Genomic DNA, 25,300 nt, shown 5'->3' on the forward strand with positions numbered 1-25,300 from the left:
GGATCCTTTTAAAAATCACAGGCGGATGAAGCCTGTGACCATGGGACTCGGTGGGCACTTTTAGCCCCCCCCCAACTCGCTAAGCAACCCACTAACGGGTTCCGAAGTGAAGAGGGGGAAGTGGCGCGGTGCTGTGAGTCAACTGCTATTTCCGTGGAGCGAAGCCGCACAGCCGTTGCCGGAGAGCGCTGCCTTTTTCCTGGGACAATTCGGACTCTAAAATAAGCACCCGTGAGTACTTAGACTTTGAACAACTGGACATTAGATAAGGACTTGCGAGCAGAAAGGAATTGGATTTTAAAAACCTATTTAAATTTGGTACGGAACGGGAAGGTTTAAACAGGAAGTCAGCCTTCCGTTCTTCTGTAGACAGAATAAAGCAAAGACAACGTAAACTAGAGCTTAGAAAATCGCCTTTAAAGGATTGGATTTCATCATTTAAAATTGTGGACCCCCCTTCGACAGCAAGAGAAGGAGGGGGATCTTTTCCGGACTGTTTAAAGTGAGTTTAAAGTAAAGTAACTTTCCTCCGGCCTGATCCTGGAGCGGGGTGTCAGGACTGACGTTTGAAGTTCATTGACCAGAGACAAGCGTTTTTGACAGATAGCTAAAAGAAGAGAAACGTAGCAATTCCATTGCTTCCCTTCGCATCTTTAAGCAACAAATATTGACAAAGTATCTCAAAAAGGGAAACTTTGTTGCAAGAACAAATAGAAGTTTTCCCCCTAGAGGGAGACTGTGTAACTGTAACCAACTCCAGGGAGCCGGCAGCTGTTACAGATAACAATCCTGGGAACAGGCATTTGACCTTGCAGGACAATGTATTCAGAAGCTTTGTTGTGTGCTTTCTATAAAACAAATGCCCTACTAGAACAATTACATGAAAAGGTGAATTGGATGGCGACTTCGACTAGAAATTTTGAACAGGCAGTGGGAAATTTTGAACAGACAGTGGGAAAATATGTGGAGCCCACTCAGGAATTAAATCAGGAGTGTGTCCTGACAGAACAGGCCCAACAGGAATATGAGTTTTTGGATTTGACAAATGAACTTGGAAAAAGCCAGATTTGGAAAGAAAAAGTTTGGTTTGGCTTGGAAATGGGGGGCTGGATTGACCCCCCTATGCTGGGATGTTTAGACTTTTCAAATCTGGCAATGGGCCGTGAGATGTTTGGGATTGTGGGGGCTCTTAATTTTGGAGGGTCTTTGAAACATGCTTTTAAATACCATATGGAATTCAGTGTTGAATATGGAAAAGGGGCTGACCTGTCGAGAAGGGTTAAAAATATTGCCAAGCTGGAGTTACCACGAGCAGGAGATAAGGGAAAATACAGTTACAAATATGAAGAAGAGCTGTGGAAGGGACATGGAAGAGACTTGAGGGCCTTGGATATAAGGCTGCCAGGTTAATGGGCTAGATCAACGGGATAATAAGGACTGACAAAACCCGGAACCAGGAGGAAGGGACGTTGGATGAAGATTGGATTTGTTTGTATTTCTTTTTTCTACCATTAGAACTGTTTTATAAAATTGATGAATGTTAGAAAAATGTTGGAATGAAATTACTTGGCTTTAGTAAAGATGTTTAAAGAATTATGAAAGAATATTATGGTTATGAGAAGTTGGTAAGGATAAGATTTAAGTTTCAAGCTTTAAGGTTTATTTTATTATAGAAAGATAAGATTAAAACAGTTTAGGGTAATGTAATGATAGAATATTATGAAATATGGAAAGGATTTGCTGGGATAATTAATAACTAGGATACAAAGAAAGGGAGGAGGAGGAGGTCAAAGAAAGAAGGTAATGACAGTTGAGGATTTGAGAATAATGAATTTGTTTTTAAATGTTTTTTAATTGTGCGTGATGTATTTCTGTACTTTCTGCTTCTTCTTCTTCTTTTTTCACTTTTTCTTATCTTTGAATTTGTTGGTTGGAAGGGGTTTTTTTTTTTTTCTTTTTCTACTTTGTTAATTATTTTTATTTTGTATTTTCTACTGCTTTTATTTTATTTGGTAACACTTTGAAAATTTCAATAAATATCTTATTAAAAAAAAAGAAAAGTGCGACATTCTGAGATCAAATAAAAAACTGGGCAGGCTTTTCTAAATCAAGGACAACCCTGGAAAATAGGGACACTTGGAGGGTCTGTACTGAGTTAGATGAACTACCGTATTTTTCGCCCTATAGGGCGCACCGGCCCATAGGGCGCACCTAGGTTTTTTTTGGGGGGGGGGAAATAAAGAAAAAAAATTATTTCCCCCCCAGGCACGGGGCTGGGGCGGGGGAAGCCCGAGCTTCTCCCGACCCCAGCCCCCAGAACAGGCTGCTATCCGCAAGCCTTGGGAGCCCGACGGGAACTCCTGCGGTCTCCCTAGGGTTGCGCAGAGCTTTCTGAAGCCTGGAGAGTGAGAGGAGTCGGTGCGCACCGACCCCTCTCGCTCTCCAGGCTTCAGGAAAAGCCTGCATTCACCCCATAGGATGCACACACATTTCCCCTTCATTTTTGGAGGGGAAAAAGTGTGTCCTATAGGGCGAAAAATATGGTAAATGTTAAAGAAAATAAGGAGGTTGGCTTTTGCTGCCCAACTCCCCAAGGGACTGAGTCCACTAAGTCCATGACTGGTTGGAAAGGAATGGCAGTAGGATGCACTGAAAGCAAGGCAGATCTTTATTTTTCTGTTGCAACAGAGTTCACTCCCCTCCTTGCAAGGAGGCAAGAGAGACCTAGAACAATGGTGCGCAAGCCCCTATAAAGACTTTGAAAACTGCCCACCCTGTAGCCCAAGACCACCCCAGAAACATCATACATACATTGCAGGTGGTCTCCAGCAGAAATTTGAGTGCATTGCTTCTCTCCTGTCTGCCAGAATACCTGATAACGCCTTACTGATTGCATTTTCTGGGTAGCCTAGCCATTCCTTTGAGATGGTAAATACTTTAGTTCCTGAATCTCCTTTTTACAAATTTACACCTTATTGATAGTCTGCTCAGCTTAGCAGAAACTTGCCAGACTGGATTTACAGGGAGGATTTGCAAGTGAAAAGACAATTGGAAAGTTTCTCCCATCCTCCTGCTGCAGAGAAATATTTGAGGTCCTTTGCGGAGAGTCAAAATGGTTTCAGGATTGCTCTCTTGTACTATTTTAGACATGTGGTTTATATGCTTATCTATGTGTGTTTACCTTGTGCATTTATGAACATTTATGAATATTTATTCTATATATGCACCTGCCCGTTGTGCCTTCTTCCGGTTCAAGAGGGCCCATGCATTGGCGATCACACATCAATTGAATCACACACCTAATATGGTTCCTGTCTGTATATCAGAAATTGAATCACTCCACTGCTCTTTCACATACCTCTAGTATCTGTGTTACATCCAATCAACAACCGTTTCATTTTTATTGTCTACAAAATGGGAAAGGCACACTCATATTTTCAGCAAAATAACACAAAATTGACTTTATTCATTTTTAAAAATGATTTTTATAGAAAATTTTCAAATATACATTTTCATCATTAAATATGTAATAGGAATTTTGAGGTCTTAGATATATGTTAAATGTTCATAAGTGTAATAACCAAGCACGTACATAGATCAGCACAGGAAGACCGACCTGAAACCATTTTGATTCCCAAACTGAGCAAATGTTTTCTCTGCAAGGTCAAAGGAAAATGGAAAAGCCTCCCCATTGTCTTTTCCTTCACAAATCCTGTCTTAAGGGCACATTTAAGATATGAATAGGGTGTGAGGCTGTGGCCTGGCTCAGGAACTAAGTATTTAACATTACAAAAGACTGGCCAGGCTCCCCAGGCAATCCAATCAAGTGACTATTAAACAGGTAACCTGGCAGACATTAAACAGGTAACCTGGTAAACAAACCACTCAGATTTTTGCTGTAAACCACCCTTTCTGTGATGTAGTTATGATGTATCTTGGGGTGGTGGTCTTGGATTACAACCCTTCTGTGATGTATGTATGATGTATGGAGGGGTGGTCTTGAGCTCCAGGGCAGGGAATTTAAAATGTCTATATAAGACCTTGCGCACCATTGTTCTGGGTTCTTCCTCCTCCTACGTGTGGTGATTGAGGACCCTGTTGCAACAGATCAATAAAGATCAGACTTACTAGCTGCTTTGCTTCTCAATATTCTCTGGTTGGCCTCTGTTATTTGGATACCCCATAAGGAAAAAGGGCAGATTTTTGTTTACAATAAATAACCACCATTGTAATCTTGCATTCATCTACTTCCCTCCTTCCCCTTCCATGGTTCTTTAAATTTTCCAATATGTGCATACTCTAAAAAAAAAAATCCATTTAATTTAGCCCCCCCCCCCCCAATTATATCTCACTACTGTTGAATTTACCTTAATCCCGCTAGTGTTTTCACTTGCTTAGAGTTATTTTCCAAATATTCCATTAAATTTTTCCACTCTTCTTTATATACTTGACCTTCTTGCTCTTGTAGGCCTGTTAACTCTGCATATTCTATCATTTTGAGCTGCCATTTCTCTTTCTTAGGAACTTCTCTCACCTTCTAGTTTTGGGCTAACAAAATCCGAGCTGCTGTAATTGCATACATAAATACGTTTTTCTGGCTCCCGGGTACCTCTGTCTGCACCATTCCCAAAAGAAACGCTTCTGGTTTGGGGGTGATTGTTTTTCTAACTAAAATGTTTTTTCCATCTCATTATGCAGTAATACCCCCGCGAACGTGCGCCTTGTCTAGCGTTCAGTCCAGCGAATGTTCGCAGCAAACCTGGAAGTACCGGAACGGGTTACTTCCGAGTTTGCCGCTCACGCATGCGCAGAAGCGCAAACTGCTCCACATGTGTGCACAGATGTGATGCTTTGCCCTGTGTCCATTTTGGCTAGCGGCCGGGGCTCCGGAATGGATCCCGGCAGCAAAACAGGTACGACTGTATATAATTTCCCAATATCCCTTAACTAATCTGCATGCCCACCACATATGTAGAAATGCTCCTCCCACTTCTCTGCATTTCCAATACATATCAGATTTAGATTTATACATCTTAGCTAACCTGCTTGGAGTTATATACCATCTATGTATCATTTTCACATGGTTTTTAGTGTGTAGCACGCAGTAAATTTCAAATCTTTCTTCCATAGTTTCTCCCAGCGGTCAAATTCAATATTATGCCTTATATCTCTTGCCCAGTGAATCACTGATTATTTTACCAGCTCATCTTTTGTTTCCCGCTCCAATAACAACTTATACATTTTGGATAATAATTTTTCATTTTTTTTCTAATAGGATTCTCTCAAATCCTGAGCTCTGGTCCAAAAAAACATTTTTAAAATCTATCTTGAACCATTCATTTAATTGATAACACTGGGGAACAAATTTTTTGTTGCATTGACACCTGCAGTTGTTCTAACCTAATTTTGACGTGCTGATTTCATATCTGAAGTTGGTTTTGTTCTGTAAGCTCTAGGTTTTTTTGCAATTCATGTTTTTCACTTTTCACCATAATCTTTGTTTTTCACAATGCAAGGATTCAATATTTTATTAAACACATAGCCAAAGTAGTATAATATGAGTATCAATGTGACTTATATAACATTGAACATGACATGTATAGCATTTAAAATGATGTGTATCTATGTACAGTTGGAGGTATGCAAAAAAATGTATTCCATTGGGCTACACAGTATACTGGGGAACAATTTTTATTTTTATTTATTTTTCTTTTGCATATTTTTCAACTGTTCTTATATGTTTTTTCAATGCTGATTTCAAATCTGAAATCGATTTTCATGTACATGCTATAGTTATCTTTCAAATTCCGACTTTTGCCGATATGTCATATTTACACTGGGGATAAGTGGAGACTGACACGTTGATCTACCATAACCACATGGTAATTATTGTTTTGCAAACTTAATTTTTCTTAATTTTTATAGTTTTGTAACCTAAATATTTGTGTTTTTCAGATTGGACCATGGCTTCTTCAAGTAGACAAAAATGTGTAAACAACCCTAATGCCTTTTGTTATGCTATTTTTGTCTGGTCAATACGTAGGGTATTGGCAAGAAAAACCAACATGCTATCGCCTATCCCAGTATTCCTTCAGCAATTAGACCTATCCCGCACTCTGAGGAACTCCAATTCCAGTTTTTAAGGGGTTTGTCTCTTCTGAATTTGAAGTAAGTGAACATGGTGAGGAGCACAACTGGGTCATCTGTGTGGATCTCAAAATGGTCAATTTCTTGCTTGGACAACAGAAAGGCTTTACCAAGTACTTGAATAACAATTGTAGATACCACTGGGAAACAAAAATAGCAGTCACTTGTGTGATCCTTGGGTTCTCGCCAAACCATGGGAACCCCAAAAGGCATACTCTTCCGTTTTCCTTTTGTCCAGTCTCTAAGCATTTCCTCACAATTGTGACAAACAATATGCGGAGCCCATTTCTTGTCTTGGTCACCCAGGGGAATTTCAAAATAGGTTTTATAGGCATGCCTCACAAACGCTGTTATATTGCATCTTTGACGAGGAAGTGCATAGCAGTCACATACCGTATTTTTCGCTCTATAGGACGCACTTTTCCCCCTCAAAAAATTGAGGGGAAATGTGTGTGCGTCCTATGGCGCGAATGCAGGCTCCTTGGCTTCAGCGATAGCAACGCTAAGCCTCCGAAGCACATAGGGAGCACTCCCTCTGTGCTCCGGAGGCGTCGCGTTGCTTTCGCTGAAGCCTGGAGAGCGAGAGGCATCGGTGCACACCGACCCCTCTCACTCTCCAGGCTTCAGGGATAGCCGCACACAGCCCCTCCGGCAGGGAGAGGCTGCACGGGGCTATGGCTTCTTTAGCCCCGCGCAGCCTCTCCCGGCAGGGAGAGGTTGCGTGGGGCTAAAGAGGAAGTCAAAACAGTGAGCGGGATCCATCCCGCTCACTACCTTGGCTTGTACCATAGCTACGCGCAACCCCTCCGGCAAAGAGAGGCTGCACGGGGCTATGGCTTCTTTAGCCCTGCGCAGCCTCTCCCGGCAGGGAGAGGTTGCATGGGGCTAAAGAGGAAGCCAAAACAGCGAGCGGGATCCATCCCACTCACTGCCTTGGCTTGTGCCATAGCTCCGCGCAACCCCTCCGGAAGGGAGATGTTGCGCAGCCTGTATGCTGCTCTTTGGGGCTGGGGGGTGAAATAAGATTTTTTTTCTTGATTTCCCCCCCCCAAAAAAAAACTAGGTGCGCCCTATGGTCCGGTGCGCCCTATGGAGCGAAAAATATGGTATATAACAAAAGGCATCAGGCTTGTTTACACATTTTTGTCTATTTGAAGAAGCCATGGTCTGATCTGAAAAATACAAATATTTAGGTTACAAAACTATATTTAAAAAAATCAAGTTTGCGAAACAATAATTACCATGTGGTTAGGGTAGATCAACGTGTCAGTGTCCACTTATCCCAAGTGTAAATATGATATATCAGCAAAAGTCAGAAATTGCAAGTTAACTATAGCGTGTACACGAAAATCAATTTCAGATTTGAAATCATCATTGAAAGAACATATAAGAACAGTTGAAAAAGCTCATGCAACAGAAAATGAAAAAAAAAATTGTTCCCCAGTGATATTGTAACCAATCTGCTACTTGTTTTTTTTATTTCTTTCACTGTCTTCAGTCTGAGTTCCTTCTCCGAAAAGTTCAGGAATTCTCTGTCACCCACTGTCTGACCATATTTATTATTTTCATCGCAATGGCTTCTATTGGCAATAAACACAATGGAGTTTTCCTTTCCAACAAGTTCTTATATTTCTCCCAGACTCCCTGATTTGAGAAACTCTTATTTGTCTTAGCTTTCCCATACCATAGACATGCATACCAGCCAAATTTAAGATCATGACGTTTCAGATCTAATGGATAAGCGTTTTTTCAAACCAATCCATTCCTTTAGCCAGCAAAGACATGCTGCCTCATAGTATAACTGTAAAGGGCAAAGGTGGGTAAAGCCTCCTCTTTATTTATTATCTATCAGAGTTTTATACTTAATTCTTGGTTTCTTCCCCCGCCAGATATATCTAGAAATATCTCTGAAGCAGCACAAACTGTTGACGATCAGGACAGACTGGAATAAAAACATTTTAGGTAATACATTCATTTTGATGGCTGAAATTCTACCCATTAGGGAAAGCTTCATTCTTCCCCCCCCCCCAGCTCCAAAACTTTCTTAATCTCTTTCCAAACCTTTGTATAAAAATTGACTTTATTCAAACAATTTGTTAACAATTAGAGAAATATACATTTTTTTTAATTGAACACCCCCCACAAAATCCTACTTTTAAAAACGCCACAAACATGTTACAATCAAGTGTTCAAGTGAACTGGCATCAGAAGACTAATGTTGAATATACAACTAAGGTCTCTTTTTCAACTGGCACTTCTCTTCTGCCTTTAAACAGCCACCCGACACACATCCTTAAACTGACAAATCTTCTCCTGATTTGCAAATACAGCTGAGGCCTGCTGCCAGAGAAGAAGGCCTGGGGAGGGCAGGAAAATGTTGTCTTGATACAACCACCGGAACGTTCAACTGTCAAAACGCAACAAAGCTGGGGAGAATCGCAGGTTCCCTTTTCAGGCGTGCTCCGTCGGGCCTGCTCCATGCCCGTTGATGTGAGGGTGAGAAGGAGTGGACCCCTGAGGGGCCGGAATGTTCTCCTCTATCATGGCAGCCGCCAGAGGCATGGCTAGGCCTTCTGGGGAGGACATGGTCAGCTCCTGTCTCCAATAAGCTTCACACAGCGGGAGGTCGTTGGTGTCACACAGACTGTAGCTTTCCCCGAATGAGATGCCCGTTAAGGAGAAAAGGACAGCGGAAAGCCACAAGAGGGAAAGAGAGAGAGAGAGAGAGAGAGAGAGAGAGAGAGAGATACAGGAGGGAGAGAAAAGGAGAAAAGCAAGACAGAGGCAACAGTGTTAAGAAAATGGCAAAAAAAGGGGAAAAAAGAAGCAACAACTAAGGTTAAGAACGTAAGAGCCCTCCAATATCAGGCCAAAGGCTCATTTAGTCCAGCATCCAGTTCTCACAGTGGCCAATCAGATGCTAGTTATGGGAAGCCCAAAAGCAGAAAGCAAGTGCAATAGCACTCTCCTTACTGTTAACAACAGCTAGTATTCAGGTTATACCGCATCCCCTCCAAGGTTTTGGAAAGGGAGTCTTTCCCAGCCCTGACTGGAAATACCAGGGATTGAACCCAGAACCATCCTCATACAAAAGATGTGCTCTGCCACCACTGAGCTATTGTTCTTCACCTAAAAATAAAGCAACACTTCTGTCCTCTTGATACTGAACGGCAACATAGGAAGCTACCTCATCCCGAGTCACAACACTGGTTCATTGATCCCAGTATTGTGTACAGCATTTTAAATAGGGAGTCTCTGATAGCCCTGCCTAGAGATGTTGGGGACTGAACCTGGGGCCTTCTGCATGCAAAGAAGATTCTCCGCCACTGAACTATACTCCCCCCATATATTTTTTTAAAAAAAGATGCTGCAAGTGTGTAACCATTTATCTCGGTCCTTCTTGCTTGTGGAAATCCTGCTCTGAAGCAAACAAGAGGTGCAAAAGAAAATAAAGTGGAAGAGTTTTGGAAGGAGAGGAACAAGCTTTGCATAAGACAAGCAGGGGGAAGGAGGTTTTCAAAAACAAGCTGTGGGTTCGCTTAAAAAAATAATGCAGTTATCAGCTGAAATGACAATTATATTTCCCCACACACACTGCTGTTTTATTTACAATAAAGCTTGCAGCAAATATTTTTAATGGGATATATGTGTGTGTATAATAATAATAATAATAATAATAATATAATGATAATATAATGGCATAACAAAAGAATCCTTAAAATATTGCTTTGTTTTGATGCATCTTAACATTCTGGAACTGGAAACGCATGGTCCAGTCATCACAGACAGAAGAAAAAATGCTTATTATGTCCAATCCTACGTATCTTTACTCAGAAGCAAGCCCCACTCTATTCAATTGTGGTCCCTTTCAGCTAAGGGTGCGTATGATTGCATCCTAAACCCAAAAGTTCCATATCTTCTCAACTGCAGCCCTTCGGATGTTGTTGTTTGACTACCCCATGCTCGTGCCATGCATTCGATACCACTTTAAACAATCATGGCTTCTCCTGAAGAATTTTGGGAGCTGTAGTTAAGAGTGCTAAGTAGTATTCGGAGGCCCTTGTTCGCTTCACAGACCTACAATTCCCAGAGTGGCTTAACAATCAGTCCCTCTTCACAGGGAACTCTGGGAATTAATTGTAACCCTGTAATCTCTGCACCATTCGAAAACTACAGCTCCCCTAATTATTTGGCGGAATCCATAACTGTTTAGCATGGCATCATAGGGCTTTAAATGTATTGTATGAATGTGGCCTAAAGCTGCCATCTTCATTTATTTTTAATTTCATAAAATTTATACACCACTTGATTGTAAAAAAAGCTTCAAAACAGTTTAATCCCACTTAGATAGGAACAAACCCCACTGAATTCAAGAGGACTTACTTCTGAGTAGACATGGTTAGGATTGCAGTTTACACTGACTAGTGATTAGGGTACGCTGGGCAGTTCAAGATCCAATACCTGTTCCTGTTTGCAAGTCATTTAGGTGACAAGATCACAATGCTGATGAGGGGGCAGGAGAGAAGCTCACCTCCACATCTCTGTGGAGAAAGGCCTAGTTACACGGTGTGCTTGCCCTCCAAAATGGCCACATCTCACGTCAAACATGAAGTACTCAATAAAATGGCTTTGGGGCCTGGATTCTTTGGGTGCTGGGAATTTAGGGATGCTTTTTAAAACAAGGACAGTTGTTATTTTCACACACACCCCGCCCCACCCTACCCCCACCCCATGTCAGAAACAGGAAATTGTTGTGGTTACTATAGGGCAACCGTCCATGGCTTCATTTGTACCTGGAAGAGTAATATTCTTCCTCCAGCTCATAGAGGTCTATCGAGATCTCATCACGCAGGGCAATAAGCTTCTTGTCGCACTCCTCCTGAAGGCTGCGCAACTGCTGGTTCCGCTGGTTGATGGCTTCGTTGACAGAAGGGAAGTCATTGAGGATCAGGAACTGTTTTAGGTCAGAGACAAGCTTCATAAGAGACTCACCAGCCCGAACCTAGCAGAGAAATAAATTTAAATTATTTATTTTATACTATTTATACACCACTAGATCGTAAAAAGAAAAAGTGTCAAAGCAGTTTACAAAAAGAATAAAACAATGAAATCATAAGAAAAAAGAAAAATACCACACTACTATTTAAAACAGGGGTAGGCAACCTAAGACCTGTGGGCTGGATGTGGCCCAATCGACTTCTAAATACGGCCAGCGGACGGTCTGGGAATCAGCGTGTTTTTACATGAGTAGAATGTGTGCTTTTATTTAAAATACATCTCTGGGTTATTTGTGGGGCATAGGAATTCGTTCATTTCCCCCCAAAAAATATAGTCCGGCCCACCACACGGTCTGAGGGACAGTGGACCAGCCCATGGCTGAAAAAGGTTGCTGACCCCTGATTTAAAACATTCAATGAATAATTAAAGTCAATGACAAGCTGAAAACCAAATTAAGATGTGTCTGTCTTCTACATGTCTGGACAGGCTTACCTAAACAAAAATGTTTTTGGCAGATACCTTGGAGTACAGTGAGGGCACCTGCCTGATGTCAATGGACAGGGAGTTACAAAGCATCAGTGCTGCCACCCTAAAATATTAATTTCTTACAAGTCCAGAACAAGTATTACGGGGCATTTGTAACAGTGCCTGCTCAACAGATCAAAACAGACCACTGGGCATGTATTTGGTAAGACTATCTTGCAGGTAAACTGGTCCCAAGCTGTTGAAGGCTATATATACTAATAATAACACCATGAACATGGCCCAGTAGCAAATGAGCAACCCTTGCAGGTCTCTTAGCTTGGGTGTTATATGCTGCAACATTCTGCACTAACTGCAGCTTCTGGAATGAGCACAAGGGAAGCCCATATGCAGCACATTTCAGTAATCCAATCTTGACATACAGCCCCAAATTACGCTGAATGTATAACAACAACAACAACAATTTATTGCTCACCCTTCACCAGCAGGTCCCAAGGCATATTAAAACATTTTTTTTATACTGAACAGTTAAAAACAAATCACATTCAAAGGAATTGGGTGGATCCTAAAACACACACATCTCAACAAAAACAAGAAGACACACTTCTGTGAGGAGGGAATTCCACAATCGAAGAGCTGCCCCAGGGAATGAGCTGTCCTAAGCTATCAGCACCCACAACTTCTGAGGGTGGCAGAACAATCAAAAAAGCCCCTCTGCTGATCTCAATACCTGAGAGGGTCTGTAGGGAAGAAGGCAGCCTCTCAGGTATCTGAACGCACCCTAGAACCCACCCAACAAATGCTCCTATTGGATGTTTTTTACTCACAATATTTGCAGCTCTGACTTGCATCTCGTAGTTGTCCTGCTCGCCTTGGGTTGCCCGAGAAACTTGGGTTTCTTCCTCAATCTACAGCAAATGTTAGAAATAAAGTTTTACACTGGGTTCAACATCTTTCTTTCACTGTTCTGCAGAGATAAACAGCCCTCTCACTATCCTCCATGAGATTTTATTTCATTCCCTCTGCCAGAGGTTCCGAACACTTGAGCAAAAGCAGGCATGGGGAACAGATGCTACTGGACTCCATCTCCCATCATCCCTGACTGCTGACCATGCTGATGGGAGATGGAGTCCAAAATCATCAGGAGGAGCCACTGGTTCCCCAACTCCACCATAGAAGAAGCAACACCCCCAACTAGTAAAATGGAGGCTTCTCATTCAATCCTTCTTATAGGAACATTTATTCATTTAGGCCTCCCTTCTATTCTATAAATTTGAAGCAGTATTAAACTACTTTACACAGTCATGGCTTCCCCCAAAGGATTTTGGGAACTGTAGTTTCTTAAGGGCACTGACAGCTTTTAGGAGACCCCCTATTCACCTCACTGTGCAACAATTCTCAGAGTGGTTCAACAATCAACCCCTCTTTACAGGGAGCTCTGGGAAGTGTAAGGTCTGGGAGGGGACTAAATATCTCCTAACAACCTTTGACACCCTTAACAATCTACAGCTCCCAGAATTATTTGGGGGAAGTTATGACTGTTTAATGTCATATCATGGGGCTTTAAATCGAATGTGAGAATTTCCCCCAGCTTTGACTTAAAGCAATGATGAGGTAATATTTTTATGTTCCAATTAGGTGAGCAAAAACTTTGAGTTTGGATGGAAGAAAGAATACCCATGACATGAGGTCCCGCCCCCCACCCACAAGTAATCTTCTCGTACCTTTGCAGTTTTGACTATTTCTGTGAAGTTATCCATGATAGACTTGATGTCATCTTTCAGCCTCTTGTTGTAAGACTGAAGGAGGGTTTCCTTGCTCTGAGGGAGCGCGCGCTGCTGCGGCATTGTGGTGCCAAGGAGAGAATCTTAGCTGCTCACCAAGAAAGGTCAGAAAGAGTTACAACTAAACAACAATTGAAAGTCAAAGCTTTATTACATATATTTCAAGACAACAGTCTTGAATGAATAAGCCATTCATTACAAGTAGTGAGTTGCAACATAACCAGACACTGGAAAGAGCTTTCTAGCACAGTAGACAATTGGTACAAAACAGTTTGGGAAACAGCCCTCCTTCACAGAGTAATAAATAAACTATGGTTGACATAATAATAATATATTTTTTATTTGGATGCCGCCCGTCTGACTGGGTTGCCCCAGCCACTCTAGGAGCCTCCCAACAGAATAGTAAAATGATAAAGTATCAGATAGTAAAAACTTCCCTAAACAGGACTGCCTTTAGATGTCTTCTAAAAGTTAGATAGTTGTTTATTTCCTTGACATATGAAGGGAGGGCACTCCACAAGGTGGGCACCACTGTTGAGAAGGCTCTCTGCCTGGTTCCCTGTAACTTCACTTCTCACAGTGAGGGAACCACCCAAAGGCCCTCAGTGCTTGATCTCAGTGTCCGGGCTGAAAGATGGTAGTGCAGACACTCCTTCAGGTATACAGGGCCAAAGCTGTTTAGGACTTTAAAGGTCAGTATCAACGCTTTAAATTGTGCTTTGAAATGTACTGGGAGCCAATGTAAATTCTTTAAGACCAGTGTTATATGGTCCTGGCGGCTGCTCCTAGTCACCTGTCTAGCAGCCACATTCTGGATTAGTTATAGTTTCTGAGTCATCTTCAAAGGTAGTCCCATGTAGAGCGCATTGCAGTAGTCCATGCGGGAGATAACCAGAGCATGGACCACTCTAGTGAGACAATCTGCAAACAGGTAGGGTCTCCACCGGCATACCAGATGGAGCTGGTAGACAGCAGTCCTGGACACAGAACTGACCTGTGCCTCCATAGACAGCTGTGAGTCCAAAATGACTCCCAGGCTGCGCACCTGGTCCTTCAGGGGCACAGTTACCCCATTCAAGGGAGGGGGTCCCCTACACCCACGTGTCCCCTGCCCCCCCAAGAACAGTACTTCTGTCTTGCGGGGATTCAACCGCAATCCATTAACCTCCATCCACCCTCCAGACACTCACACAGGACCCTCACTGCCTTCACTGGTTCCGATTTAAAGGAGAGGTAGAGCTGGGTATCATCTGCATACTGGTGAACACCCAGCCAAAACCTCCTGATGATCTCTCCTAGCTATTTCATATAGATGTAGAAAAGCTTGGGAGAGAGGACAGAGCCCTGAGGTACACCACAAGTGAGAGCCCAGGGGTCTGAACATTCATCCCCCAACACCATTTTCTGGACACAGCCCAGGAGGAAGGAGCCCTGTATAACAGTGCCCCCTGCTCTAGATGGCCCAGAAGGATGTCATTACTTCTGGGGAAAAAAACAACAACAACTCAATTTGCAACAGATCCCAACAGTTTCTCCATCAACTGCACATCTCCATGACCCACCTCAAAATGCACGCATTACAAAATACATATCCACTGGTCACATTCCAGCCCATTTTGCTTCATTAGCCTTAACCAACTTGGTGCCCTCCAGAAGTTTAAGTCTACAACTCACATCAGTCCCAACTACCTTAGCATAAGGTAGCTTCCTATTTATTTAGAGCCACAAATACTGGACTGCTATATTATTTTTTCGAAGAAAGGACTATAGCTCACCCAACCTGGGAACACTGAGCTAGATGGAGTAATGGTCCGACTCAGTACATGACAGCATCTTACTCAAACCATTCCTTTTAGATCTGGAATCTTATTTCTGAAGAAGGTCCTCGTCATTTCGTGGAGAGTGGAACCCTGGAGAGCCACTGCCAGTCGGTGTGGGTCACACCAAGCTAGATGGACCAGCTTTCTGACTTGCTATGATGGGAATCATAAATCCCAAAACCTTAGAAGCCAGCAAGACTGAGAAAGGCTGATCTGAACTCGCCCAGCGCTCAACAAACGAGACTAAGGGGTGCACCACCCCCTGTTTAAGAAGCCTTCCACCCGCATTCCCGCATTCGTGGTGCATTACTCCGCGCGCCAATTCAGAAAAGTTTCAGCCTTTCTCCCGCCGGAGTGGTAGTAAGTCACTGAAAGCACAAGCATGCATTTGAAAAGTGAGAGAAGTCCGGTGCATCGCTCTCCTGCTCTGTAGTCACAAAAGAAGTCTAAATAAATAGATCGATTATCTAACAAATAAATGTTAGTATCTCAGTATCTTACTCAATACATGTAATCCTCTTGTAGACAGGCGGCCATTTTTCCTTTTTCTCTTGCGAACGGTTCCTCTTTCACTGGCTACGTCCAGCCCATGGGGCGGGGAAAACGTTTCCTCCGCCTCCTTCCGAAGCTCCCCCAACATCCCATAATCCTTCGCCTCCTCCTCACAGGGTCTATCAATAGAGCGCCGAGCCGGTCACAAAGGGCCGTGGGCTAGTTCCGCCTTCCTCTCCAGCCCAGGTAAGTGACCAGCTCACGACCCACGCGTAGTGCGCTTTTGCGATTCCTGCAAGAGAAACGCACGCGTTGAGGTGAACCACACGGGTTGCAGCGCCTTCTTTGCACGCCCTGCGATCCCGGTTTAGGGGAACGCGTGCCAACCCCTAAAAAGTCTTAAGGGGGTGGATCTCCGCCAACTGCTCACTGGCCAGCCCTACACAGGATGGGAGATCTGGAGTGGTTTGCCTTGCGCCTACATATGAGATTATCTCTCCTTCCCTTGAGCGGCCAGCATGTGTTGGTTCGCACGTGGCGTTAGACGAGCGTACAACCTCTGTACATAAGTTGTTTAGCTGCACGCTCCTACAGCTATTCATATTTTCAGTTTGGGAAACTGTGTACACAGTAGTTGATCAGTACACTCTACACGCAAACGCTTGTGCGTGCGTAGAAACAGCTCTCTTTATTGTGTAACCCTGCACACGTGTTTGCTGGAAAGTAAAATTTAGCTGGCTGATGTGACACGTGGGGGCTGTTCACCCGTTCTGTTAAACAGATGTACAATTTGGGGTACCCATCTGTACAAATTAGGTCTGCTCTTTAACAACCATTCACATGTGATATTAAGGAGTGTACAATCTGTAACTGTGTATACAATAGCTTTACAAGCCAACAGATGTCCACTTTCCCCCTCAAATGCCTGTACATGTGTTGAGATGGCTTTCTGTGGATTTTTATTTTCTTGACTTGTAAATATCAATCCATGAGTCTCCTTCAGTTTACTCATGTCATTGAATAATTTCTCTCTGTCGTTAAGCAGGATGAAAAGCGAGTATGCAAACGTGGCCCCATGAGTTTTGTCCACTTTGGTTCGACGTAGCAGAAGCAGCCTCACAAGGCATTCTGGGTAGAAGTTTCGAAGGGAGGATGATCGGAATGAACAAGACATCTTTGACTTAGAAGCAACATTCCCCCTGCGAGACCATCTTACGATTTTATTTTAATTTTTGGTTTATTTACTTTTATCTTTTACCTTCACGAGACTTTGATCCCACAATGGCCAGTTTAGTCAACAAAGACTCTTACCTGCAGAAATTGGCCAAGAAAATTTGCACCCAGGAAGCCCCCGAGCCACGAAAAAGGAAATTTGGTACAATTATCTGATGCTGTCATTTACTTCTCTAGATCAGGGTTTTTTGTAGTAGTGCAGCCTCCTTGGTTATTGTAATTATTTTTATTTATTTATTTCACAGTATTTATATACTGCTTGTGATGAAAAGTGGTACCTCAGAGTGGTAGTACTTAATGTTTATCCTCATTTTAACCACAGCTCATTTTAGATTATAATCTGCTCAGGAAAGGGTCCTGATGCCACAATGGAATGACAGTAGTGTGTTTTGAAAATGCAACTTGGAAAAATTCAGTTGTCTTGTCTTGGTGCTTCCTGCAGACCTCCAGAAGTTGCTGGACTACAACTCCCATCGTTCCTGATCAGCCATACTGGCTAAGGTTGATGGGAGTTGGAGTCCAGTAACATCTGGAGGGGCTTCTAATATGTATGTTCTTAGGCATTTACAGTGCTCAGGTTGTGAATGTGATCTGTGCGGGATGCACGTTCACAACCTGCAGTGGCGCGTCTGCGCACACATGTGTTGCGATTTGGCGTTTCTGCGCATGTGCGACTGCCAAAACCCGGAAGTAACCCATTCCGGTACTTCCGGATTTCGGCGGTGCGTAACCTGAAAAAACACAACCTGAAGCGGCTGAAACCCGAGGTATGACTGTATTCCTTGCAGAAATGTTTGCACAGCATCTTATCAACCAGATTGCAAAATATTTTCCTCTCTTTGTTTAATGAAGTCTTGTGTCTCTGCCTTCAAACATTCCCAGGAACTGGACTGGGAGACGATAGCACCCAGCCAAAGAAGAAGAGGAAGAAGAAACAGAAGAAGCAAGGCAAGATAGTGGGCACCTCTCTGGGCAAGCAGACAGCACCTGGGGGCAGCCAAGCATCACCAGCCAAGCCAACAAATGCCAATATTAAGAAATCTGGCCCAGTTATCCATGCTGCACCCAGTTCCAGTGGATCTCAGACTACTGGGGGGAAAGGGGACAGAAGCCAAAACGATGTTGCAGGTGAGAGTGTTTCTACAGCCGGTCAGTTAAGCTACTGGGCTGGGTTCTCACATAACTCTAAGCAATGGTTTAGTAACCCATATTTTAGCATTATGTGTGAACCAGGCCACTGAGTTTAGCTGAGTTGAGTTTAGCAGAAATTTGGGTTGAGACACAGGTCACATTCTTTCTCCTGTTTTCCCTTACAGGTGGTGACAAGAGCACAGCCGGCTCATTTTCAGCCATGAATCTCTTGCGGCAGAGACTGCATGAGAAGATCCAAGAAATCTCTGGCCAGGTAAGATCAGCACCCTCCTTTAAAATGTTGTCAAGATGTGGAGAAAGCCTGGAGAATCCAAAGCCAATTTTAGGCTGTAGGCATAAGCCAGCTTAATTTGGGAGCAAGCCTTGTTTAGGGCAGTGGAACTTGCTCCTGATTAAACACCCACAGAATTGCACTGTTAGATGTGTGGTGGAAATATTCCTATGCCTCTAGTATTCTGGTTCGAGTTGATATCATACTGGCTTCTGCTGTACCTTGATTTGAACTAAAACAGTTCACCCATCTTTGGAGGCCAGATTTTGGAGGATGTGATGGGGGGTGGTTGATGTATAATAGGGGTGGGGGACCTATGGCTCTCCAGATGTTGAACAGCCAGCTTCCATCAGCCCTAGCCACCATTGCCAGTGGTCAGGGATGGTTAGAAACATCTGAAGGGCTACAGTTGAGTGTATAAATGTAACACACTCTTCAGTCAGGCCTGTTTGTACTTTGTGATTCTGTTCCGACATAGCATGGGTGAGAAATATTTGGGTGAAAAAAATCAGCTTTTTAATAATCTTAGCTTTACTGTTTTCACTCTAAAAAGCAAGTTTGTAGATCACATGGCTGAAAATATAAGCTTATAGCAATGCATTCTAAGCTTCCAGTGTCCTATGCGTCTTACCCCTCCCCATGACAAAGATAGGCAGTGATCCTAAGGATAAGCATGAGCCTAAGTAAGCAAATGAAGAACCTTTCTGTTGGTTCAAGGAGAGAGAAAAAGGGTATATAAAAATGAGAATTCCTAGATACCATGATCCAAGTTTGGGGCAAGTGCTCTTTGGCAAGAGAACACCAGCAGAGATTTGAAATAGCAAAATACACAACAAAGTAAAGTATGGAAATAAGGGTTTTTAGACTTTTAAAATATGCCACTTAAAATGAGTTCCAAAGTTTCCCTCTTTCAGTAGCTTAGAAAAAGAACACATTTGGCAAATTAAAAAGTTTATTTACAAGCTCTCCAAATGTCAGATTCATGTGCTTTTCAATACAGCATTCAGAAAAAGCTGCACAGGCAGTAAAATGTGGCTTAATTACAATGGTGCAAGTTCCTAAATCATTGGTATAGGAACTGAAGAGTGACTTGTGAAAGCTGAGCAACCACCACATCCTCTTACACCTGAGCTGCTCAGGTAAACTGGGAGAGAACAAAGCCTTGATTATCCAGTCTCTCCCAAAGTGAGCTAAGCACATTGATTATATGAGGCTAGTTATCCCACAGTTCCAATAACTTTTGCAGTATTTAGGTTTTTTCTGTAAACATGTGTAATACAGTCATACCTCAGGTTGAAGTAGCTTCGGGTTGAGCATTTTCGGGTTGTGCTCTGTGACGACCCGGAAGTAACACAATGCATTACTTCTGGGTTTCACCGCATGCACAGACACTCAAAATGACATCATGCGCAGAAACGGTGCACACGCAGACGGGGGTTGCGTTCACTTCACGATGTGAACAGGGCTCCAGAACAGATCCTGTTCACATTCAGAGGTACCACTGTATATAGATACTCTGTGTGTGTGTGTGTGTGTTGAAACTGAGATAGATCCCAGCACTATAAATAGTGACAATTCTAAGAGTACTCACGATGGAAAAAAATTAAGAGATGTGATATATACAAATTATCCCTTTAAAAATTACTATTATTATTATTATTATTATTATTACTATTATTATTATTAGCTACATAGAAATTAGCAAAGCGGTTCTATAATACTGTCTTCAGAGTATGTCCCACTGAGTTCAGTGGGGCCTACTCTTGGGTAAGTGGGTTCAGAATTGTAGCCTAAATTTTGTTTTCCAGATTAAGTCCACAAGGTATCAGGGTCTTGAGTCTGTGCATCCTCCTGCTATTAAGATGGATTTTATGTTTGTTCTGTAGGAATAAGTTGGACAGATTGAAGCAGTTTCATTTTGGGGGTCAATAGTGATTTCTAAATCATGCATAAAAGTATTTTGTCGTCGTCCCCCCCCCCCCCCCCCGCCTAATATTCTGATTGTGGCATCCAGTAACATTGTTAGTCTTCCAGCGGAAATTCTCTTGAAGGAAATAATCCTTGCCAGCTTTCCTGCTTTTAAATGTAAAGATAATACAGTGACCAGATTTACAATGTTATATATGTTAGTGCTTTTTCTAGGCACTGTCTTTTTAGCTTAAAAAATTCACTTTGCTCTTTTGAACGATTTCTCTTTCTTCTCAACTTGCTGTTCTTAACAGGGAAACAGCAAAGAGTTGTCCCCAGCAGTGTTGGAGAAGAGGCAACGAAGGAAATACGAGAAGGAGAGAAAGAAACGCCGTAGAAAAGAGTTGAGGATGAAAGAAAAAATGGAGAAGAAGGAGGCAGAGGAGGCTTCAGCAGCCATTTCAGAGCCCCAGGCCCCAAAGAATGACACCAAGGTTGAGATCGTCTTCAATAAGGTTGAAGTCCATGAGGAAGGGCTTAGCAAGGCGGAAAAGAGGAAGGCGCTGAAAGGCAACATTACTCCACTGACAGGGAAGAATTACAAGCAACTCCTGAGCAGATTGGAATCTCGGAAGAGTAAGCTGGAAGATCTGAAAGACAAGGATGAGGGGAAAGCCAAGGAGCTGGAGGTGAAGATGAAGTGGACAAATGTCCTGTACAAGGCAGAAGGGGTCAAAATCCGCGATGACGAGGACCGGCTGAAGGCGGCCCTGAAGCGGAAGGAGAAGCGCAAGGCCCAGCGCCAGAGGCAGTGGGAGAAGCGGACTGAAAACGTAGTGAACAAAATGCAGCAGCGGCAAGACAAGCGCCGCAAGAACCTCCAGAAGAAAAAGATGGCCAAGGTGGAGAAGAAGAAAGCCAAGGCTCGCAAAAAGGGTCGCATCCTGCCCGAGGACCTGGGCAAAGCTAAAATTAAATGAATCAGGCTAGTGGACCATTGGAACCCACTCCAAGGCAGGTGCTCACAGGGCTCATTAATAAAAGCTATTTTGTAGTGGAACATCTGAAATTTTTTATATCTAAATCTCCTTGCTTGTGAGATGACTTGGAATCATCAGGCTGTGCAGCTAGACCAAGAAGAGGGAGCTCCTACACTTGAGATGCAAAAGAGATATATTTCCACAAGACTGTTTCTGTGGTCATAAAACCCTGAGCTATGCCAGTTGATCAAGTGGATCTTTTCATCCCTCTCCCTGAGTCAGGATAAGAGAACCTTCAGTCTGGGTGCTAAATGTGGCCTTCAAAACCTATCTTCCAGACCCCCTGGCACAGCTTAATACCCTCCTTGAATATTTTCTACCTTTAACTGTGCTATGCCTTCCCCCCCCCCCTTGGGTAAAATGTGTATTCATTGCTCCCCTCCATTTTTGCTTTTGCCCTGCCCATCAACTGGCATGCAGCCCCTTGAAAATTTCCCAGAAGGGAACACAGCCCTAAGGCTTACAAATGTATTTTTTTGTGAAGAAATTTCACAAAATCTCATCAACAGGAGCTCAGGAAGGAAACAAATGAATTTAATATCATAACAATAATTGGATAAATTAAAAGAAGAGATTATTTTTAATTACTTTACATTAGCGCAACATAAAAATACTATGTATTAGTTTACATATAATTTCCAGAAGAATAAATATTTACAGCTGTTTGCAGAGATGCACAAAAGTTGAATGTTATCTTGAAAATACTAATTCCAGAAGTTAATAAACAGTACCACTTTTCCAGTCAATTTGAGATTTATAATAGCTTTTTGTGAAATAAGTTTGTGCAGTCCTTTTTGTGGTGGTTCCAGAGTTTTCAGGTATGAGGCAATACACATAACTTCAGTTAGTAAGTTTAATACTGTTTGCAAATCCTCTGGTTTTTATTTCATTTTCATTTCAACTTTTCAGTAATGTATAAGATTTATTTTTTCATCTGTAGTTAGATGTTAATCTGTTAAATACAGTAACCAAAATAATGTTCCAAAAGTGGCTTATTTTAGAACAGACCCCAAAAGTGGGCATAAGCTCAACTTGGGAGGTGTGGTATCTCCAACATATATCTGATGAGTTTATAGTATTTAGCCTATGTAGTGTAGGAGATAACTATTTTTTATTTAAATAGTTATATATTTGAAATTTGCCTTAATCCAAATTAGGTGGAAAGGAATTATGAAAGGAAAACATAAAGCTGAATGAGTGTCTTTTACTCTCAATTGACAAACACTGATTTAAGTGTCTATTACTTAAAGGTTGGGGTAAACCCTTTTATAAATAAAAAACCCCTTTTATAGGGGATGGAGCAGCTCCCCTATGAGGAAAGGTTGCAGTGTTTGGGACTTCTTAGTCAAGAGAAAAAGTGAGTAAGAGGAGACGTTACTGAAGTACATAAAATTGTGCATGGAGGTAAAAAAAGTGGGCAGAGAATATTTCTCAATCTCATAACACTAGAAGTCATGGACATGAAGCTGAATGCTGGTGTTATAGGGAAAAAATTGCTCCAAGCGCCCATATAGAGTCCTTAAGTGGGTTCCCTATCTGTAGGAGAAAATAACAGGCCAATCAGAGAGTATTGAGAAGCAAAGCATCTAGTAAGCCTGATCTTTATTAAACTGTTGCAACAGGTTCAGGTAGGTAGCTGTGTTGGTCTGACGCAGTCGTGGGGGCGGGATTGTCCAGTAGCACCTTAGAGACCAACTAAGTTTGTTCTGGATATAAGCTTTCGTGTGCATGCACACTTCTTCAGATATCTGAATATATCCTTCAACTAAGTGCACATTTAAAATATAAATAGGATGCAAGCCTGTGATCTGTATTCAGGAATTCAGTAGTTAGCATAATGAAAGAGTGGCCTGGATGCCCAGGTAATCCAGTCAGGTAACCTGGCAGACAGGAAGAAACAACACACCCAGATTTCCACCCCTTCTCTGGTGTATTAAGGGGGGTGGTCTTGGGCTACACCCCTTCTGTGATGTATGTATGTTTCCAGGGGTGGTCTTGGACTCCAGGATGGGCAATTTAAAATGTCTATATAATGGCTTGGGTGTATTGCTAGGGTTCCCTCCCCCCCTCCTGTGGGGGGGAGCATCCTGTTGCAACAGCTTTAATAAAGATCAGGCTTACTAGCTGGTTTGCTTCTCAAAATTCTCTGGTTGGTCTCTGTTATTTTCTCCTACTGACAGAGAACCTACAAAAGGATTCTATATGGGCTCTTGGGTACCCCATAAGGGAAAAGGAGCAGTTTTTTCTCATAACAGTTTCCCTTGTACATTTATGAACGTTTATTTTATATTTGGGACCTTAGAATTCTTATAACACTGGAGAATTCAGGGCTGGTGAGGACCACCACCTTGGATGGTTTTGAAAGGACGGATAAATTCATGGAGGATAAGGCTATCAGTGACTCTTAGCCACCATGGCTATGTTCTGGCACCAGTTTTTGGCCCCAGTTGGTCTGATCCAGCAAGGCTTCCATTCTTATCAAAAATCCCCCTTGATTGGACAAGAAGCTTTTATTACTGCATCTGTTAAGTTCACAATCAAGGCATTAAAGAAGTACCCATCTCCTGTTGCTTGTCCTCAGCCCCTGGTGTGGATAGACTGCCTCTGAAAATGGAGTTTTGATTTTGCCACCAGGTGGAGCCTGTGATCTCATAAGGGAATGCAAAACAATTTCTCCCCAGTTACCCAAGCAAATCCCCTCCATAAACTGTGGATGCACACCTGTGTCCTGACAAAAACACGTGTATACTAATGAAATCTGCCAGACAGCTCCGTGGCTGGTGCGTGGTGGTTTTTGCTACTTCCCAACTTTTTAAAAACCACGTTTTTACAATCTCGCCCCCCCCCTAAAAAAAATGGAATGGTGGTAACCTTCAATGCAGGGCATCTTGCATTGAAAAGCAGGATTCAAAATGCAGAAGCATCTTGACGTTATTCTAACTTTTAAAAGGATTCAAAGTCGGAAAGGTTCTGTACATGCTCGGGACTCTTATTTACCACGCAATATTCTGGTGGGGGAAATTATGGAGGAAAACAACTATAACAACTAGTGCTCTATAAAACGCTGTTATCGCTGTTTCTAACAAGATTACTGTATAAGTGACCAGGACACAATGACGAACTCGTAAGACAAAAACAAGCCCCTGCCGCTCGTAATTTTTTTTTTTTAAACCGCTTTCCGCGTCTCTATGGCAACAACTAGTCATCGAAGCGGCCATGTTGAATCCCGTCGAGTCCCGCGAGAGAATAACACGCACTTTCTCCATTCCTTCCTCTTCCCTGCGCTTGATAGTCACCATGGCAACCAAAAGACGCCGTTCTTGGCCTAGCTGCCTTGAGGCGGCTTTTAGGACTGGCTTTCCAAGGATTGGTCAGGTAAGGTTCGTGTCGGGTGAGAGAGGGGCAACAGCGGGAAGGCGGGAAGAGATGAGTTGAAGAGGAGAGCCCCCCCCCAAAAAAATACGTTGCAATGAGTTGCAGTCCTATCCTTTGCCCTAAGGGGGAAAGCAGTCACACGCCCCGCTAAGCATTCTGGGAGAGCAGCACATGGAAAGAATCCGTCCCTCCCATCACATTTAGTTTGGATCTCAAATGTATCCCTCATGGCAGGACCTGATCCGAGCCACAAAAGCCATTTTTCTCTTCTCCCCAACTATCAGCACAGGACTTGGGGAGGGGGAGGGGACACCACTCTTGGTTATTGCCTAATTGCATTTGATGATTTGCATAAATAAGTGCTGTAAATAAATTTGCACAATTAAATGCAATCATTAATTGTATAAATGACACTTTTATTTAAATGTGCTCAGGGCACTGGCACCCAGATAGGTAGATGGCAGATAATGGGGAGGGAGTCCACAGTTGCAAATAAGACTGCAGCTATAATATCATAAAACCCCACTGAAATACATACACTGGCATTTACTGCTGATATATGAGTCAGTTTGAGATGCCATGCAATTACAAAAAAGT

The 25,300-nt window shown here is 42.7% G+C and overlaps 3 protein-coding genes across 8 annotated transcripts in view; 2 read left to right on the forward strand and 1 right to left on the reverse strand.

Annotated features, from left to right (window-relative positions):
- Window positions 1-8,209: 8,209 nt before the first annotated feature.
- On the reverse strand, window positions 8,210-15,865 carry MED22 (mediator complex subunit 22). 2 transcript variants are annotated; one of them, XM_080990678.1, is made up of 5 exons: window positions 15,734-15,865; window positions 13,353-13,500; window positions 12,456-12,536; window positions 10,941-11,149; window positions 8,210-8,791 (listed from the first exon to the last, which is right to left on the reverse strand). In XM_080990678.1, the coding sequence occupies exons 2-5, from the start codon at window positions 13,473-13,475 to the stop codon at window positions 8,599-8,601; spliced, it is 606 nt and encodes a 201-aa protein (XP_080846804.1). In that variant the 5' UTR covers window positions 13,476-13,500; window positions 15,734-15,865; the 3' UTR covers window positions 8,210-8,598. The 2 variants fall into 2 exon arrangements, with proteins under 2 accessions (XP_080846804.1, XP_080846803.1); XM_080990677.1 differs by having other exon boundaries at window positions 8,210-8,797.
- Window positions 15,854-21,348, forward strand: SURF6 (surfeit 6). 3 transcript variants are annotated; one of them, XM_080990659.1, is made up of 5 exons: window positions 15,854-15,970; window positions 16,770-17,099; window positions 17,840-18,085; window positions 18,274-18,362; window positions 20,603-21,348. In XM_080990659.1, the coding sequence occupies exons 2-5, from the start codon at window positions 17,006-17,008 to the stop codon at window positions 21,266-21,268; spliced, it is 1,095 nt and encodes a 364-aa protein (XP_080846785.1). In that variant the 5' UTR covers window positions 15,854-15,970; window positions 16,770-17,005; the 3' UTR covers window positions 21,269-21,348. The 3 variants fall into 3 exon arrangements, with proteins under 3 accessions (XP_080846785.1, XP_080846786.1, XP_080846787.1); XM_080990660.1 differs by having other exon boundaries at window positions 15,859-15,970; window positions 16,767-17,099; XM_080990661.1 differs by having other exon boundaries at window positions 15,970-16,041.
- A 3,220-nt stretch (window positions 21,349-24,568) lies between these two features.
- LOC308468421 (coiled-coil domain-containing protein 180-like) overlaps window positions 24,569-25,300 on the forward strand; it is a 58,516-nt gene continuing 57,784 nt past the window's right edge. For all 3 annotated transcript variants that reach the window (XR_013981648.1, XM_080990579.1, XM_080990580.1), the window contains exon 1: window positions 24,569-24,703. The gene's annotated coding sequence lies outside the window, so the exon portion shown is untranslated. The remainder of the gene's footprint in view (window positions 24,704-25,300) is intronic.

Source organism: Podarcis pityusensis (assembly GCF_964106645.2).
Source record: "Podarcis pityusensis genome assembly, chromosome: Z".
NCBI lineage: Eukaryota > Metazoa > Chordata > Lepidosauria > Squamata > Lacertidae > Podarcis > Podarcis pityusensis.